Source organism: Aulonocara sp. 'chitande type north' Nkhata Bay, linkage group LG1 (assembly GCF_057382095.1).
Source record: "Aulonocara sp. 'chitande type north' Nkhata Bay isolate Kocher_YH1m ecotype deep benthic linkage group LG1, A_spYH_male_GT1.1, whole genome shotgun sequence".
Classification (NCBI taxonomy): domain Eukaryota; kingdom Metazoa; phylum Chordata; class Actinopteri; order Cichliformes; family Cichlidae; genus Aulonocara; species Aulonocara sp. 'chitande type north' Nkhata Bay.
Genome location: NC_141344.1, coordinates 39903400 through 39923133, shown reverse-complemented (window position 1 = coordinate 39923133; position 19734 = coordinate 39903400). Strand labels below are relative to the sequence as shown.

General features: G+C 39.4%; 1 protein-coding gene and 2 long non-coding RNA genes across 4 annotated transcripts; 1 reads left to right on the top strand and 2 right to left on the bottom strand.

Annotated features, from left to right (window-relative positions):
* Positions 1 to 5473: 5473 nt before the first annotated feature.
* LOC147339548 (uncharacterized) lies at positions 5474 to 13306 on the bottom strand. Of its 2 annotated transcripts, XM_086295813.1 has the most exons (14): positions 13301 to 13306; positions 12635 to 12760; positions 11993 to 12119; positions 11444 to 11614; positions 11325 to 11359; positions 10926 to 11090; positions 10683 to 10817; positions 8988 to 9128; positions 8309 to 8388; positions 8161 to 8184; positions 7677 to 7930; positions 6553 to 6669; positions 6357 to 6478; positions 5474 to 6265 (listed from the first exon to the last, which is right to left on the bottom strand). In XM_086295813.1, exons 2-14 carry the CDS (start codon positions 12671 to 12673, stop codon positions 6191 to 6193), a joined length of 1485 nt encoding a protein of 494 aa, XP_086151939.1. In that variant the 5' UTR covers positions 12674 to 12760; positions 13301 to 13306; the 3' UTR covers positions 5474 to 6190. The 2 variants fall into 2 exon arrangements, with proteins under 2 accessions (XP_086151939.1, XP_086151947.1); XM_086295821.1 differs by lacking the exon at positions 13301 to 13306 and having other exon boundaries at positions 8161 to 8181; positions 12635 to 13010.
* Positions 13307 to 13905: 599 nt separating this feature from the next.
* On the bottom strand, positions 13906 to 14931 carry LOC147339547 (uncharacterized). Its single transcript, XR_015130314.1, has 3 exons — positions 14872 to 14931; positions 14736 to 14770; positions 13906 to 14001 (listed from the first exon to the last, which is right to left on the bottom strand). It is a non-coding gene; the product is annotated as an uncharacterized LOC147339547 (long non-coding RNA).
* A 2906-nt stretch (positions 14932 to 17837) lies between these two features.
* LOC147339546 (uncharacterized) lies at positions 17838 to 19126 on the top strand. The gene is made up of 3 exons (XR_015130313.1): positions 17838 to 18230; positions 18571 to 18736; positions 18870 to 19126. It is a non-coding gene; the product is annotated as an uncharacterized LOC147339546 (long non-coding RNA).
* The last annotated feature ends 608 nt before the right edge of the window (positions 19127 to 19734 follow it).

Below are 19734 nucleotides of genomic sequence, written 5' to 3'. Positions count from 1 at the left end.
AGCAGTGTGTACACCTGAGACTGTCACCTGTCTGCAGGCCCGGCCCTAACCAATCTGGCGCCCTAGGCAAGATTTTAGGTGGCGCCCCCCTACATCGGCAGTGTAGTGTATGTACTCACAAGAAACCGAATAGCTTTGTCTTTGACCTTTTTTTTTTTACTTAAAGAAAGCAAATTCACAATCAGAATAATTAACAAGATAAAAAAAGATATGAATAAATAAATGAATACAAAAAATAAAAAATGAATATATGAAATACAATAAATTTTACATACATAAACACAATAAAACGTGTCAACAAGTTGGATAAAATAAATTAAAAATACAATATAAATAAGGCAACAGGAAGACCGCTTGATGCTGCTGCATCATGGCTGGGTTGTGCTGCTGATGCTGCATCACTGGTGGGTTGTGCTGCTGAAGTGGAGGCAGCAGCGGTAGATGTGGTAGATGGCCCAGGGGTGGGATTTAGAAACTTCAACAGTGCATCTGAAGAGAGGAGTATGTGACACCACTGAGTATTAAAGTCTAATAATAAAAACATATGATTCCAGGAATAAAATGAAATGATATAATATAAATGAAAAACCAAAGAGATATATGTATGATGTTAACTCTTATGCAAATTAGATTAGATTCAATTTATTGTCATCATTACAGTGAAATGCTGAATAGCAGAATGCAAAGTAACAGTATAATATCATATGAGAATGTTATGTTATGATTATCTTTGACCGAATCACAGCAGTGCTCATATTAAAAAACAGCATTCCCTCTCATGTGATATTGCTTAATTAACATTAATGATGTGCACTTTAACAACTAGGCTTACAACTATAATATATACAGGGGTGGAAAAGTGACTATTACCTGCAGGGTAAACGTTAGCTAACCAGAAGGCAATAACAATGTAAACAAAAAACACCTGCTTAAAAGATGAATACAAATGAGGAATGGTGGGAAAGGTGGGAGTACTGTAATTACCTAACGTTACATTATTATTTTCCATAACAATTTAGCCCCCTCCACAATATTAACTGACGTTAAAACAGTTAACTAGCTATTTATTGATTAGCAATTAGCGAATCATGTAACATTAGCTTAATCCTAAAAATTTAGGTTACTATCACATTCAGACAAATAATTTCATGTAGGCTAACGTTACCTACCTCTGTCTTTTTCTCGTTTCTCCTCCTCTTCTTCTCTCTTTTTTCTTCCCTGGGCACCTGACAGTTTTGGCCTTTTTGACATCTTGTGTTGATTTTTTGATGTGGTGACGTCCAAAAGGAACCATGATACGGGAAGGGAGGGGGCGCACCGTGCGGGGAGGGGGGGCATAATGTTGTAACAAATAATGTTTCTATTAAATAAGCTTTACTTTGCATTTTAATTAACGTGGGATTATTTTTTGTATTTAGAAATAATAGTACCAACTTTTTTTTTTTTTTTTTCAACATTTATGGCACTGGCGTGGCGCCCCCTGATGGACGGCGCCCTTAGCATTTGCCTATACGGCCTATGCCACGGGCCGGCCGTGCCTGTCTGTCCTGCACTCTCTCTCTGTTTCTTTCTCTCTGATTGTGGAATAAAAGTATGAACATGTATTTATAAGTCACACTTGTGTTTGAATCCTGCAGCTTATCACACATTTCATTTCTATGTGTGACACCTGCAAGTGTCCAGAGTGAGGACAGACTGAGGGACCCACTGCTGCACATCATCTGTGAGGCTTTGCACCCCTGATGATCCACCAGGACAATCTCAGCAGTATGTGAGGAAGAGGAGGAGGAAGAGCCAGCAGCAGCTGACAGATGGAGAGAATAGACAGACTGTTCCCTGTTTGTGAAGGACTGCTAGAAAAGTTTAAAATAACTAATTGTCTGTCCTGAATCAGTCTTATTAGGTAATGTTCAAATAATTTTATCATTCCAGTGTTTCCAGTGTGGGAGAAAGTACTCAGGGCCTTCAGGTTACACACTATGAAAGGCAGCAACAAGTTTAATGTTCAGAAACCTAAAGTCTGTATCAGCAGCAGAATGGAGCTAAAAATAAATGTTTGTTTCAGTTCTATGAAGCTTTGAGTATTTTGGATCAGTAGCACTGCTGTGTTTGTTGCATCATATTGCTGTAATTGTTTATATGCTTTATATATTCTGAGCTAAGTTGATCTATAGTGTTACATCATATTCTATAAGGATGTTATGTGTTTGTTTACTTTCTGCCCAGTTTGACCCATTTAGCAGACGTCAGCCTGTTTAAAGCTCTGATATCTATTCTGTATGACTTAAAGCAGTTATGACATGGTCTGATTTTCTCACCCAATAAAGGAATATTTCATGTATCAGTCTACTCTTCATTTTATCAGAAACATATATATACTATTATATATTGTACATATATTTATTAGTTTCAGATGTAGCCATTCTTGTATTTTGCTTGTTTACATTATTGTATTTTGCACAACTCTGTTGCTTGTGAAGCTCGCACACAAGAATTTCACTCACATGTGCTGTACCAATGTACCTGCACATGTGATGTGACAATAAAAGTGATTTGATTTGAAACAGCTCACAGCTTGTACATTTTCTTTTTACACATGTATGTAAGCATTTGAGCCAAATTTAGTAATGCCAACATACTGAAGGAACAACATTTGTCTCTTATATATGATACACCTATGCACTGTCAATATACATTTTGAACCAGCTGCAGATGTCAGAGTAACAACTGACTGACCCCCACATAAAGTGCGTTACAGTTAGGGTTGCCAACTCCCTGAAAAATAAATAAGGGACACCTCGTGGCCAGGGCCGGGCGACCCAATTGTCTTCACCCTTCCCAGTGTGGTGAATTTTCTAGCTCTTTTTTTGTGTGTGAAATTATTTTTTTAACCATTTGACTTGAATTTGATTTAAGTAGATGTGTATTCTTTGTGATATGAACACATGTGAAATAGTGATGGGTCGTTCGCGAACGAAATGGCTCTTAGAGCCGGCTCTTTGACGTGAACGACGCGAGCCGGCTCCTTATCGCGAGCCGTCACGTGGGTTTTTTTTTTTTTTTTCTTTCTCTCAGCCTCTCTCTCGCACTTTTTTTCCGCTTCACTCTGCACGCGAGCCTTGTGCTTTACGCTGGGCAGAGGGGGGAGGGGCGGTAGTTACACTCAGTAGCACAGGAACAGAGCCAGAGAGAGAGAAAGAGAGGCAGGGACAACAACATTAGAAAGGTATAGTAATCATCCACAACTATTTTCGGTTGCAGATGATAAAGGATTGAGAAAGTTTGTTCATGCAGGTCCATATGACAGAGAATATGCATGTTCTTTTAGTTTTCATATTATAATTTATATTTAATTGTGTTGTGGTTTGCAGTGTTTTGTGTTGTTTTCACTTTAAATTTGTGAAAGGAAAAAGCTGAAAATTTAAATAGTTAAAACTTGAAATGTGAATAGTTGATTTTTGTATTATATGATTTATTTATTACATTTTATGTGGAGTGAATAAATAAAAGTATATTTACGGTGGCCCCTAGAGACAAAGCACGTAAAAACTTCAAATCACGTACGAACTCTGAAGCATGTACAAACTCCAAAACACGTAATAACACGTACAAACTCCAAAACACGTAAAAACTCCAAAAACACGTAAAAACACGTACAAACTCCGAAGCACGTAAAAACTCAGAAGCATATAAAAACTCAGAAGCACATAAAAACTCAAAACACGTACAAAAGACAACAGAAGTGCTCCAGGATGCTGGGCGCAGTGTTGAGCCTTTGTTATCTTGTGGCTACACAAGCCAGCAAGTACCAACGACCGGATTTGGTGTGTGGTAATAACAGGTAAATGAACTTTTTTTTTTAATTATTTGAATATATATATGAGTGCCTGTGTATAAATACACAAACAATACACACATGCTTTCAATTGTGTCATTTAAGTGATCTAGTAGCTCTGCTTTGGAAGTTCAGTTCATGCTAGAAATGTGTTTTGGAGTTTGTACGTGTTTTGTCTCTAGGGGCCACCGCATATATTTATATATAAACATATATAAATAAAACCACTTGTTTTTACGTTAGTAATTCCTTTTGTGCATAATTTTATATTATTGTTAATAATAAATTAATTAAAGCAACAAAACAACCTGAAGAGCCGGTTCGGAGCCGAAAGAGCCGGCTCTTTTTAGTGAGCCGAACCGAAAGAGCCAGATCTCTAAAAAGAGCCGGAAATCCCATCACTAGAGAGCAGGAAAAAGCAAAAAGGAAACGCCAGTGCACGTCTCCCCGCCCCCCAAGTGAGGCACTGAAACAGCCGGCCAGAGAGGGCTTGAAAAAAAAGGACATTTATCATTTCTTCTTCAGACACCTTTTTTTCCCCATTGTTTTTACAAACTACACATTAAGCTTCTTCTGCAATGACACACTAATTACACATGCAAACCTACCTATTTCTTTCTTCATTGGAAACAATTACACTTTATGGAAAGTGCTTTCAATAAAACACAAAACAAAAGTACCTTTTCTTTTACTTTTTTTATTCAACATCTCTTCACATGTACTTAGCAAGAGTGAGTACATACAGCCCTGGTTTGACAACCACACTGGGGCACATATTCACCAAAACACAGCACACCTTGACAATCTTATCAAGCAGTGCTGTCTTCATCCTCACATGATATGAGTAATCGGATTGGCATTGTAGAAAAATCGGCGAAAAAAAAAAAAATTGCTCGTACTCATGCTGCCCCGACATCAGCCGGCGCATATTGGGAATGGTACAGGCACCGATCAGTTTTCTATCGCCCATTTGCTGGGAGTAAGGGCGCCCTCCGTTTGCGAGGTGCGCCTGCTGCTTCGCAAAATAAACACTGAAGCAGTTTCACAAAACTTAGCGAGCAGTTTGCTGACTGTAGCATGGGAGATGGGTGGTCTCGTAGGGTGTCTTGCATTGAAATCTGCTGCAATGACCCGGTTACTGCGTTCACCAGATATCAACACAATTTCGATCCGCTCCTAACATGTTAACCTCTTCGACATATCAATGGCTGTGAACAAAGAGAAACTTGTAAATAACTCATGAAAGGATAACCAAGCACACCATTGGGCAGAGAGAGTGTTCGCCCGTGGCGCCAAACAGGCTAGGACCGCCACTGTCCCTGATAGTGGCTCCAGCGTACCACACGGTGATGGAGTTGAGGATGGACTCGATGATTGCAGTGTAGAATTGCATCATCGCCCGTTGGCAGGTTGAATTTCTTCAGCTCCCTCAGGAAGTACATCCTCTGCTATGGCATCATGGCCTTGGACTCATTTTTACAACTTTTTAATAGGAAAAAAAGATTAATTTTAATTAAAAAATGTTTTGACATTTGTGAAAATGGAATTTTTCCTGTATTCATTTTTTTACATTTGTTTTGGTTTTTATTGCCTTTTGAGTCAAAAGTCTCCAGAGGCAGATGCTTGGTTTCCTGGTATTTCAAGACATTAATGCAATGGAAAGGGATTTAAAAAAAAGAAAGAAAGAAAGGAAACAGTGGAAAGTGAATCTCACATGAAGCGGAGGAGCTCAGAGTTCTCTCACTAGTCTAAATATCTTCAGAAGTGAGTGCAGATAGTAGTGGGAACATTTACTCAAGTACTTAAAATACATAAAGTCTGTGTTTCAGGTAGGTGTTTCCATGTTATACTAGATTCTGCTATTGTCATGGTTGGCTGTGTGGCAGGCGAGCAGAAGCGGTGGACGCAAAAATGCAGGACTCTTGGAGACGGGAATAAACTGAAAACGCAGCTTTATTGCTGGAAGAATGACTGACAAAATAAAACTTACAAAAGGAAAACAAGACTCTAAAGCGAGGTGCTGGAGGACTGGACATTACAAACACACAGCAGGTTGAAGGTACGACACGACAGGGAGCCCAGGAAAACACAGGGCTTAAATACACAGGGGAGTAATTAGGGAATGGGCGGGAGGGAGGGAGACACAGCTGGGAGAAATCAGGCTAACGAGACAGGGGAGAGGTAAAACTGAACACACTGACATAAGACATGAACTTTCAAAGTAAAACAGGAAATAAGAAACAAATCACAAAACCGCAAACATATCCACAGTCATCCAGGACACACATACACACACATATACATATATATACACTCTGCACAGTTATGTGTTAAAAATACAGTAGATCAGGTCCATCAGTCAGAAACGGAGCCTGGAGACGTCTGAGACAAAGCTTTTGTAGCTCTTTGTCGACGTTCCTCATAATATTTCTAAAAAAAGGGAAAAGTGAGAAAACAAACATCGTTAGGCCAACAGTGTGATTTTGTGTGCTGAATCGTGTATATGTATGTGCGTGCGTACCTGCAGGTTGTCGTAGTGTTTCTGGCTGCAGTAGTGGAGTTCCTTGGCGGTCTTCTCATTCAGGCAGAAAACAGAGCAGATGTTACAGAAAAATCCTGATTTAGGGATCACAAACTCCTGACCTGCAGAGAAGCAGAAACAGGAAGATTAGACAAGTATTAACAACACATTTGAATTTAGAGTGTGTGTGTCTGACCGATGGGGCTGTTAGGGTTGAACTGAGGCAGTCTGAAATCTGCTACAACACACGGAGACTGAGAGCGAGATGGCTTTGCCTCAGCTCCGACAAGCTCCCTCCTGCGTTTAGCCACAACTGAAAATGAAAAGAGCGACACGTTAATCATCAACGAATCTGCTACAGGAGCCACTGGGTTTATAACATATTTAAACATTCAATTATAACTCAATAATAATTGAACAAATGATTTCGATTTACTTGAAAAGCTGAAACGTTCATCGGCCACTTTATTAGGTACACCTGTTTGACTGCTCATTAATGCGACTCTCTAATCAGCCAATCACATGGCAGCAACTTAGTGATTTAGGTATGTAGACATGGTCAGGTGACCTGCTGAAATTCAAACTGAGCATCAGAATGAAGAAGAAAAATAATTTAAGTCACTTAAACGTGGCATGTTTGCTGAGCTTAGCATTTCAAAAACTGCTGATGTGCTGGGATTTTCCCACAGAAGCATCTCTAGGGTTTACATAAAACCGTCTGAAACAGAAAATATCCAGTGAGTGGCAGTTCCCTGGAGGAAATGCATTTTTGAGTTTAGAGGAGAATGAAATAACTGCTTCACGCTGACCGGAAGGCCAGAGCAAGCCAAACAACCACTTATTACAATGCACAAGAGCATCTCTGAACGCACAGCACATCCAACACTGAAGCAGATGAGCTACAGCAGCAGAAGACCACACTGGGTTCGACTTCTCTAAGCTAAGAACGCAAAACTGAGGGTACAATTCACACAGGCTCAGCAACGCTGTAAAATAAAAACGCTGCCTGGTCTGTTGAATCTCAGTTTCTGCTGTGACATTAGGATGGTAGGGTCAGAAATCTTGGATCCATCCTGCCTTGTATCAAAATCTCAGGCTGGTGATGGTGTGGGACATAGTCATCGCACCAACGGAGCATTTCTTAAACACCACATATATAAAATATATTACTACCACCAGGCTGAATGTCTGTAGCACAGTGAGGAGTACAAATATGAGATCAGAGCCACAAAATATCACAACTTGTCTTTTTATATTCACTTTACTGTGTTTTGGCTGTCAGAGCGGTGTATTTTGCTGATTTAAAGCAGCTCTTTGTACCTTTAATGTCGGCCATGCTCCATCCATCATTCTCCTCTCCCTCCTGTGTCTCGTCATCAGGACACTTGGGCTCTGGCTGCTGTCCAGCAGGGGCGGCTGCAGCATCGGGCTGGGTCCCTGCTTCCTCCTCGGTCCTCTGGCTCTCCGCCTGGCAGTCACCTTTGGTCACTGCATCAGTCGATTCTGCGGTCTTCTTGGTTTTCATTTTGAGGTTGTCACCAGAGTCTTGCAGACGCTGTTTCAGGCTCTTCAAACTGAATTTGAAAGCAAAGATGCCAGTAGGTTACCACGAAAAGAGGTTTGTTGTCACAAAATGTTCATGTGAAATAAGAAATTCCATTTCAAATTCCTAATCTAGAGTTGCTTATATCTAAATCACATGCTGCTCTTTTTGCATCTTTGGGAACTGTTTACTACAGACGACCTTGAGGAGCGTATGGTATATTTGACTCTGCCACTAAAGCTGAAAAAGAAAGATACTCACGACTCAATACGTCCAGCTTTACTGCTATGAAGAGGAGAGAAAGAAGCACAAGGTCAGACAGACATGAAGACACTTTAAAGAAAATGAAGAAACACAGTGTAAAATAAATTTCCTCTTTTTCTCACTTCTGATCGTGGAACACACTTACCAAGCAGATAAATAGTCCTTGGTGACTTTGCTCTCCATCACCTGTGTTAATCCACCAGGTTCGGCCATCTCAATGCATATCTGAGAGAACAGAACGGATATTTGAGCAACACAGTGGTACTCAATGGGTGTGCTACAGGCACGATTTGTATTGTACAGGGCGATAAAGAATTTGTCCTGGCGAGTTTCTTTACTGCCCTGTACGATAGTACAAGGCAAAGAAAAAAAAATCTTGGAGTTTTAAACTTGCAAATGGGAAATAAGTGCAAACATATTTCTATACTTTTGCAAAGTTTTGATTGAACAATAAAACCACTGAGCAAGAAACACTAAAAGAATAACTTAGCGCTGCCTCAAACTGCAGGGATCTCCCCTGCTCGATGGGCCAGGACAAAAGGCTGAACAGGTCATAAGATTACTACTTGGTTGAGAACTTGGTGCATTTCAGGCAGTCCTTCTTCACCAGTGTTTGCAAAGGCATGTGTAATTCAGATTGCCTGCCGCAGGGACTGTCTGTACATGGAATATTTAAACTTGCTCAACTCGTGTTAAAAAACCACAAAGTCTCCTTCAGACTCATTTAAAATGTTTCTCAATATGAAAAGAACAGCAGACACCATGACAAGCCTTGCAGCCTTCTGTAAAACATAAAACAGTTGCACGTGTTTATGAAATCGTACCCTGTTGGCAAGCGGCAAGAATCTGACAAAAGCAGCGATGGACGCCACCACTTCCATGATCATCATGACAAGGTCCACATTCACCTCGGAGACCTCCACACTCAGCAGCCGGTCCTCCAGAGACTCCGACTCTGGAACATGCTGAAAAACAACCAGCGTTAAGTTCAGGGAGACCCGAGCCTGATGCTTTTTTTTTTTTTTTTTCTTTCTCTCAGCCTCTCTCTCGCACTTTTTTCCCGCTTCACTCTGCACGCGGGCCTTGTGCTTTACGCTGGGCAGAGGGGGGAGGGGCGGTAGTTACACTCAGTAGCACAGGAACAGAGCGGGAGGGAGAGAGAAAGAGAGGCAGGGACAACAACATTAGAAAGGTATAGTAATCATCCACAACTATTTTCGGTTGCAGATGATAAAGGATTGAGAAAGTTTATTCATGCAGGTCCATATGACAGAGAATATGCATGTTCTTTTAGTTTTCATATTATAATTTATATTTAATTGTGTTGTGGTTTGCAGTGTTTTGTGTTCTTTTCACTTTAAATTTGTGAAAGGAAAAAGCTGAAAATTTAAATAGTTAAAACTTGAAATGTGAATAGTTGATTTTTGTATTATATGATTTATTTATTACATTTTATGTGGAGTGAATAAATAAAAGTATATTTACGGTGGCGCCTAGAGACAAAGCACGTAAAAACTTCAAATCACGTACGAACTCTGAAGCATGTACAAACTCCAAAACACGTAAAAACACGTACAAACTCCAAAACACGTAAAAACTCCAAAACATGTAAAAACACGTACAAACTCCGAAGCACGTAAAAACTCAGAAGCATATAAAAACTCAGAAGCACATAAAAACTCAAAACACGTACAAAAGACAACAGAAGTGCTCCAGGATGCTGGGCGCAGTGTTGAGCCTTTGTTATCTTGTGGCTACACAAGCCAGCAAGTACCAACGACCGGATTTGGTGTGTGGTAATAACAGGTAAATGAACTTTTTTTTTTAATTATTTGAATATATATATGAGTGCCTGTGTATAAATACACAAACAATACACACATGCTTTCAATTGTGTCATTTAAGTGATCTAGTAGCTCTGCTTTGGAAGTTCAGTTCATGCTAGAAATGTGTTTTGGAGTTTGTACGTGTTTTGTCTCTAGGGGCCACCGCATATATTTATATATAAACATATATAAATAAAACCACTTGTTTTTACGTTAGTAATTCCTTTTGTGCATAATTTTATATTATTGTTAATAATAAATTAATTAAAGCAACAAAACAACCTGAAGAGCCGGTTCGGAGCCGAAAGAGCCGGAAATCCCATCACTAGAACAAATACAGACGAAGTAACAATAAATAGTTGATTTGAAATTCATGCATATTTTTAGTTTTTCCATTTCTTATTCAGATATTTATCAATGAGTGACTTATATGTATGTATATATTGTATATATTGTGCTATTCCTTACTTCTTGTATCTGTCTGTGTTACTGTTTGTACTGTAACCAATATATTTCCCCCAGGGATCAATAAAGTACTCTGAGTATTCTCATTCTAGTAATATTAGCCCAGAGAAGGATGATGCTGTGCTCACTCCTTAGAGGAGAAATCTGTTTTGATTGGGATCTGAATAGTTTGAGTGAAACAGGAGCATGCCCCCGATTTAACAGCCCCCGATTGCTCCATTTTCATACCTCACTTGTACCAGGAAGCATGTCTTGTAAAACAATGTGGATTCTGAGCGTCCACTCTCCAACAGTAACTGGATTTTTGAGGTAATCCCTGGCGAAATCGCAGCACGCATCCCAGCTGTTAAAAAACACAAAGGCCTGGAGGGGAAAAATGATGCAGAGGAAACATTCAATATCAATCATTAAATTGAATTCAATTTGCAAATGCAAATTTCTCTGTATCAGCCTGCTGGGTCTACTCCTCACCCTCCTCTGCAGTGATAAAACGATTATTTTGTAGTACAGAGTCTGAACAGTCTGATCAGGGACGTAACGCCACACCAGCTTGGTGACATCCTCCTGTCTGTAGTTTCCTTCTGGCAAACCGGTCAACATGATGGTGGAGAACGTAGAACCTTGAGATTGGGCTTTCTGCAAGACACAAGGTTCAAGAACCAAAGTTTATTCGAAGAGAAACTTTGCGGTACTTTTTAAAAAATATATTATTATTACTGAGCACATAGAGAAGACAAAATGAAACCAAGTTTAGCAGAAAAAAAGAAATGTGGTTTTTGAGGTGAGTATTTGGAAAAATGGACACCTCTTGGTATTTACTCAAGGATTCCTGTTTAACACATGAAACCTGGGTTTATAAGATGCACTCACCTCAATGTCATCAGGTTCACTGACAGTTAAATACTCTAGAAGTGTAAAACAGACACAGTTAGTAACAGTCAACACTTTATATCTGGAGGTTAATTTTAGTTTCCAGCTGTTTCTCTCACCTGGGATTGTGAACCAAGGAGAGACAGTGGGGAACACAAAGGGACTAGTTGTCATTGTGATCCAATATGGTGAAGTGCTGCGTTGTGGGATGGTAATATCTTCTGTTGGGACAGTTGCACCATCAACAGCAACCTCGCTGTCTGGCAAAGCTTTGTCTGGCAATCTTGGTGCTGCACAAGCAAAAATAAGTTTTGTTAAAAGTTTTGTGGGGGAAAGAAAAGGAAAAACGAGTGGTGCAAAACAGGTTTTTAATGTTTACAATGATCCAGTAATATCAATGTTTTGACTTTTATTTGAACTTTAAGCACCTTTACAGATACCCAAGGTATCATAGACATCAGAAAAACAACGATTAGTGGGTTAGATCAAATGCCAGACTGAAAAAGTGCAGTTTAAGTAATGGCTCTGGCTCATGTGTCTGGTGCAGAGACAAGCACAAACAGAAAGCGAAAGAAAGGTCTTACCAGATGACCTTCCATTAACTTAACCCATCTTTTTGTTTCCGTTTAAATCATATTTGTTTAAAATCCCATTTAAAAAACACTTACGCAGTGAGGTACATCCACACTGTGGTATTTTCAGCCTTGACAATTTGTGGCCGGTGGGCCGTTTTAGAAGGCTGTACCAAACGCCAAGGCGATCAGCATCACGAAGAGACTGAAATTCGATAAACACCTGAAACACAAGAAAGAAAATGTATTCTGAACATTTTACCTTCACATTGTAAATGTTAGAAAACAAGTGCTAAGCACACGTGGAAAGAGTGAACTAAGTACAGCTTTATTGTGGAGTTCACTGGATTCAAGAGTCAGAAATCCTGGCTCAATGATGCACTGGAGCCATGCTCAACATGACCCCTGCACTAATGCTGTAATGTGATAAATACTAGTGCGCATGAGCATATGAAGAATTGCTCAGCGAGCAGCTTATCGGCAGTCTCTCTTTACTATCGCTATAGTTTTGCAGTTGTGCTTTCCTCAAGATAAGTAGCATCCAAATCTAGACACATTATCTCTTTTGAAGGATGGATTTATGAAGGTTGGTGCACGTCCTTTAGTTTGGTGTGCAAGCGGTTAATCTGTCAATTTTTCTGTATGGTTAAGATTACACTTACACAAGCACATATCTCACACAGCCTTTCACAGACTTCTAACACATGCACTTGTTGGCATTTATGAGTGTGTTTATACCTTGTTGAGAAGAGGCAGGTAGTTTCTTACACAATCCATTTTTTTCAAAGCTTCTCTGAGATGCCGGGACTCGCCTGGCGAGATGTTCCTGATGTAGATTAATCGTGCTCCATTGTCAGTCACTTGCTGCTTCGAGAAAACCGGGTTAACGTGAAAAAACAACAACCCCACAAACAGTATGACATTCCAAACATTCTTATACTACAGCTCCAAGATCAAGGCCATAAGTTTGCACTTATATTCACACAGCAGGTATGCACCCTGGCAGCTATCTTCATTTTCCAAACAATTTATAATTGCAGCTCTCGCTGTTTTTGATAACACTGGTTGAAAAAGTATTTAAACTAATGTACACACAGTGCCGTGGAAAACGCATTTGGCTCGTTCCCAATTTCCTAATTTTTTGCACAAGTTTCAAATCGTTAAACAAATGTTTAAAAAAAATACAAAATGCATTTTTAAATGAGGATTTAATCTATTCCAGGAAAAGAGTTCTCCAAACCTTTCCTAGCCCTGTGTGAATATCTGAAAAAACGGGTATGTCCCCATTTTTCAAGGTGTTTTGACTTGGATGTGAGTGCTTCCAGTTATGACTTTATACTCTGACCAATAAATCTAAAGGTATTCGAGTGCAGTCTTTGTTTCTGAGATATGTGCGTTACTTACATAGCATAGCCGTTTCATCAGAGACTTATAAAACTCAAGCTGAAAGAAAAAAAACAGTTCAAAATCATTACATCACTTCGGATTCGGTTCGATTTATTTCAGCTTAAAGGTATTTTTTTCTACAAAAAGAAATATTTTTTACATTTATAATCACGCTTTAAATAAACAAGCAGAAACAAATATTTTCAAATAATTGTAATAACATCTGTCACAACAGTAGATTGCATTATCTACACACAGTGCTTACCGGCGTCATTAAAATGTTGCCCTTCTCAACCTGCAGTCGAAGTTTAGAACCACTGAAAATAAAATCGTGATTTTCTGATGCTAGCACGATGTTTTTAGCTGCCACTGCTGTCGGCATGAGGGCAAAAGCCTGAAGGAAAAACAAACAACCAAACACTGATTTTTACTGAATAACCATGAAGACAGGCACTCACAAAATATGCATTAACTAACTAAATGTTAGTTAGGTCGTCTTAGAAAAGAGATTTAGAGCGCCATTAAAATGAAGGTCATAACCCAGCCCAATGCAAACTGGTGCTTACCATGCGTGCCTGTGGTATAACGTAGATCGTGTTGTCGTAATACTCAAATCGGTGTCGAGTGAGCAGACCGGCGATGTCCTCCTCTGCGTAACAGCCATCGTGATACTCTGGCAGGTTGCTTATTAACAGCACCTTGTAATCAAGCGAAACAAGCTGTGCAAACGAAAAGAATTTCAGGATCAGTTCACAATTGCAATGGAAGAAATTCCAGACAGAAATCTGAAAAATGCAAACATTAACTTATAAACCTCACTTTGAGCACTGTCTACAACTATGAACACAATCAGGTACCTATTACAAAATGTTTCTGATGCTAATTTTCCCTTACTTCTTTTTTTCTTTCTTTGTTTCACGTAGTGCAGCTCTACCTTGACTCACTGACAAAAAAGACAGTAAGAGTCAGCTATGAAAGTACTTTTCATTTAAGGTGGATCCATAAACAGTGATAACTGATTCCCAAAAGGCAATGTGTAAACAGCACTATTGCACATGTCAAACTTGGGAAGGAAAAACCTTTTTAAGCACTCAAAACCACCATGTCCTGGATGACTGTGCATATAATTTGAACATGTTAAACTAGCTTTTCAATAAAGGAGTTTTAGTATGTGTTAGTACATGAGATAATTGTTTTATTACAATACTAAATTGGTAACCAAGAATGGTGCAATTCTATTGGTGTCTATACTGACTACAAAATCTCTGGTATTGCGACATCCCTAGTGAATTTTTAACATTTTTCTACATTTACACCTACTTGAGCGTCACCTGACAATGAGATATAACTACAAACTTGTAAAACAAACTGAACTATTTCAGATCAAAACTTAACCACTTTGATAAAGCATGTTTTTCTTACAGGTATAATTGAAGTGTTTTTTTAATGTTACCTTTGAATTGGGAAGTTTGACTGTCTTGAGACAACCTGTGAAGTGCAGAGCAAAAGAAAAACCAAAAAATAATTATGAAATAGAAAATATCTTCACATTGAGAAATCTTTCATACAGATCTTTGGGGATTTCTTACGGATTCTTTCTGGACGCAGTTGCTCTTGTATCCGCTCCCAAAATGTTGGGTGGGTAACAGCAACCGGCTGATCCTTTGAGATCTTCTCTGCAGTCACAGAGTCTTGGAATAAAGGAAATGTAGTTAAGTTCAATAGTGGTAGTTTAGATAGGATGCAAATTACCTAGCTGATCTAAATACAAATCTGCGTGGTTGAGGCCGTTTCTGCTTTGGAAGCCAAGACTTTTGGCTCACCGTCAACTGCAGCACCTTTAATTGGTTCAACAGCCTCCGTAGCCTTGGCTGTATTTTTAGGTGCCACTGCAGCTTCCTTACAAACACACACACAACGAACATACATTAGTTTGTATTACTACCAAAACTGTTAAGTTACTACATTCACACTAAGAATCATACATGAGCACTTGTCATGAGCTTACAAGTATTTACAGACAAGTTGGAGTCTTCCATGCAAACCACAAGCAACTGTGGCAACTTGCAAGCAACCAGTGCGATTCCAAGGATGTTTTCAGTGCAATGTGTATATATAGATTTAAAAAATGCATAATGCAACACAGCAAAATAAAAGTACAGTGTGTATGCTTTCATAGCATTAGACTTGAGCGGAAGCTTCCTGACATGGGGATGACTATATAAAAGCTCAGTATAATCCAAAGTAACTATGAATTTGAGGGGTGCGAGACTGTAGAAGAAATGTAAGGATAACCAACTGACTTTAAACCGCATAATGAATGCAGGACTACAACCGTGAACGGACAGTATATTTATAGAGAATTGTAGCTACGGTGCATAAATATCTATCTTAGATTGCAGAAGCAAACCAGGAGACAAACAGGAGAGGAACTTTCTCTCGATTCACAAGTAGGTCAATGAACTCATCCATCTATAACAGTGACAGGGGCGGATCTAGAAGGGTGGCATGGGGTGGCAAGTGCCACCCTAAAATGATCCCTTGCCACCCCAAGTGCCACCCCAGTTTTGCATATGACAGTGTTGTTTATTAAAATAAGACAGCATTAACAGTTTGAACGTAGTTACAGTCAACAGTGAATATAAATGCTAAAACTGAAAATATTGCATAGTGTTCCCCCCTCCACCATTAACAAATGGTTCAGCCCATAGCAGGACCGGCTTTTTTCTTGTTTTCAGTAGCAAGCGATGCTTATGATTGTGCCAGAGCACATTCTGAACAACACCATGGGAATTTCGCTTTTTACACAGGTGGGTTGATGTTACACTCTGGAAATGGAAGGAAGGTGAGTGTTATTAACCCTCTGTGGTCCACGGACACGCTGCACCTCCAAATCACATGACTGATGTAAGCTGACACAGCAACAAGCTGCAGCCACGCTGAGTTTCTATTTCAGCCCACATTGAAAATTCGGACTTCAAAGTTTTTAAATTTTAATTACAGGCCAGTAAATCCAGAGTTATGATAATATATATAAGCCACGCTTTGTTCTAAATACTGTCGTCACGTTTTTGTGTGTGTGTGTTTTAAGCGTTTTGTAAGGACAGCACGAAAACAGTAAAGAAAGAAAAAAAGCCACCACCTTCCTAAATGTACCATGTCGACCAATTAAAAAAACAGTCAACGCGTGGGATTTGATTGTTTAGGAAGAGGGAAACGTTTTAGGAGTGACGGTAACAGCAGCGAGACAGAGCAAGCAAGTGAGAGAGAGAGTTTTTAGATGTGGGAGATTTGTGACGTTTAGTGTGGAGTGTTTACTTAGTGTGTTGTCTTGTGTAGTTCTGTTGTGTAGTCGTTTTGTTTTGTGTGTCAGTGAGGGCACTAATGAATGTCACAAAGGCACATTTGCAATGTAAACACTGTCACTAAGTAGAAAACCAGCGGAGTGATACAGCTGCTGTTATCAGGCCTGCAGGTTTGTCCCTGTGCTGTTCTGTCTTTTGGTGGACAAACTTTTTTTTTACTGGCACACATAGTTTGTGGGGCATCTTAGTGCGACACCTAATTGTTCTCTCATTTTAGTTGTAGTAATATTTTTAAATTCTTATACAAAATGAAAAAAAAACAAAAAACGGCAGGTGTATCGGCTGCATTTTTAGATAAATAGTTGTATATGTTTACAAAATGTACAATTTATATTTGCATTTCAAGTTATAAAAATATACTGTGGTGTTTTTTTTTTTACAGTAAAAACATACTACTAGGATTTTAAGTTCTTTGTGTGGTTTCAGATCAGTAATACTAATGCAGTATGTCAGTGAAAAAAACAACTAAATTCAGTTGAGCTGAAAAGAATGACACCAAACAAGGCAAGGGGAACAAAATAAAATGAAACAATCTGAGGGTGAAATGCAAACGTAAACTCAAAAGGAGTCAAAAATGGCCGATTGTATTTCAGACCTCAGTGGGTTCATCCAACAAATCATGAAAAATTAGGTTTAAATTGTTGTTCATGACAGTGCAGATTTCTGACATTTTGTGTCATTTAAGCTGTAACAATGTGACTGTTTTCTAACAGTGTGTCTGGATTTTATACTTGTTGGGCTACATATTTATTTATTATACAGGCTATACAGAAACTCACATGTTTTATGTAACTAAAGTGTGTAATTATGTGGGCTACAGACAATAATTAAGTTCTAGACTATATTTATATGAAAAACGTGTATACTTACTGCATTTGAATTATTCTAACCATATGTAACCACCTGCATATGTGTTTGAAAAATAAGAAGGCTTCGATTTTGCCACCCTATTTGATTTCTTTGCCACCCTAAGAAAATTTCTCTAGATCCGCCCCTGAACAGTGAACAAATTTCAGTGTACATACCTGTAATTTTGACCTAAACAAAACAACTGACTTAGTTTTTCAAAATGTTTTCTCCATAGCAGAAATCACATCACTGTGACAGAGACTACTTACAGTCCCTTGTAGCCTCACCATGGTCGGAGGGGAAGATTTGCCAGCCTGTGGAAACACAGGGAAGAAAATTATGAACAAACCAAATGCAGATTTCATCATGACAACTTGACTCAAACTATCTGCTTGTATAAATCTGTGTTGAAAGATTTAATCTTGGTTGTGTGGCATCAACAATCACGTCATCTGTCACTGATCACATTATAAATTGTCCAAAACTGTGCATTCATGAAAAAAGGCATAATATGAAGTCACCTCTGTCTTCTCTGTGCTAGGCGTCCCTTTAGTTGTTTCTGGAGATGCAGAACGTGAGGACGATGATGATGATGTTGATGGGGACGACTTCATCTTGACTAGCTCAGCCAGCAGGGCAGGAGCCAAAGTTTTGACGACAGTCTCCAGGTCAGACTGGTTTGATAAGGACTGGAGAGCTAAAAGACCACAGGTGCAAAAGAGATTCACACTTTGGTGGGTGCCAAGTCTCGAAAATCATCTACCGTTTCTGAAAGTTTTATAATAGTAGAAAAAACTATGCTGACATTTCTGGTGGCACTGGTCTTTATTTATCCTTTACATTAGTAAAGTTAAGGTTGTGAGGGGGGAGGAGAACTTTGATCTTAGAAAAACTAATGAGTACATACAAAAAAATAAAACATGAAGCAATTTTCAAACCTGATGTTTCCAGCAGTTTCTTTGCCAAGATCTTTGAGCTGCTTGACTTCTTTCGCCTCGGAGATGACCTCTCAGTCGACGATCGCCTCTCCCAGCTTTTCCTCGGTGATGAACGTTTCTCATCTCTTCTTCTCAGTGAGGATCGTCTCTCGCGGCACCTTGAGCGTGATCGATATCGTGAAGAGGAAGGACGGTCATACCACGAGGAGTCAGAATGAGACCGGGACCTGAAAAAAGTATGGATCAAAGAACTTAATAACTCAGAAACATCTCAAAGCACACACCCAGCATGGATACAAAAGGTAAATGCTGTCCACCAATTAAGTTTTTTCAAGTTGATATTTTTATATATATGTTATATTTCACCCTTTAACAATCCACTGGAGAGCTAAATCTTCTTGATTGATCCTAGTTCTCAAAATGTTTGTTGGACAGACCTGCGATTGCGTCTGGACCTGTACAGAGATCGTGATTGGCTTCTGTGTCTCTCCCTTCGGCGGCTGCGTAATTGAGAACAGGAATGACTGTTCCTCCTATTCTGCAAGTCACGGAGAATACACAGTGCTGGTCCTGCTGGATCTCAGCTCTGCTTTTGACACTGTAGATCACAGTATCATGATAAACAGACTCGAGAACTTGTTTGGGATTTGAAGAAAATATAATCTGATCAAACATTATTCAGCTTTAAATATTGTTCAGCTTTAAAGTTACTGTGCAACTGTGTAATAAAAATGTGTTCACGACTTTGGCCTTGAGAGCGATAAGAAGCGATCGCCTCATCCTGCAGGTGCAAGATATCTGCAAGCGAAGAGACTAGAACACCCAAGGCCGATTTCCTTTTATGGAGTTGTTTTTCTGCTAATGCAGCACTTTCCTCACAACCCCCTCCTGTAAGTTTTAGAGAATATATACCCATCCTCACAGCAAATCTGAGGAATCTCCTGATGTGAGCTGTGTTGAGAGGTTGTCTCTGTCTCAATAAAAGTTCACTGATTCCCCATCTGCTGCAGGTGTCCGGTTGTCTTCATTCTCCGCCAGCCTGGTTAAGTCAATTCCTCCTTAACATCTAAAAGAACCTATTTAATGAAGGAAGACGGGTTCACTTTGTGTTTAATATTATTCTATTGCTGTTGTTGTTTTTTTGTATCCTTCAATTGGCGTCACGAACAGGATCCGCTCCAGGTCAACTGGAACGGATGGGAGGACTTCGGCCGTGGTCTGAGTGAACGGAGTTTGGACAAAAGCTGTGTGCACACAAAAACAAGGTAAGCAGACCTTTTATTTCTGCTATATTGAACAT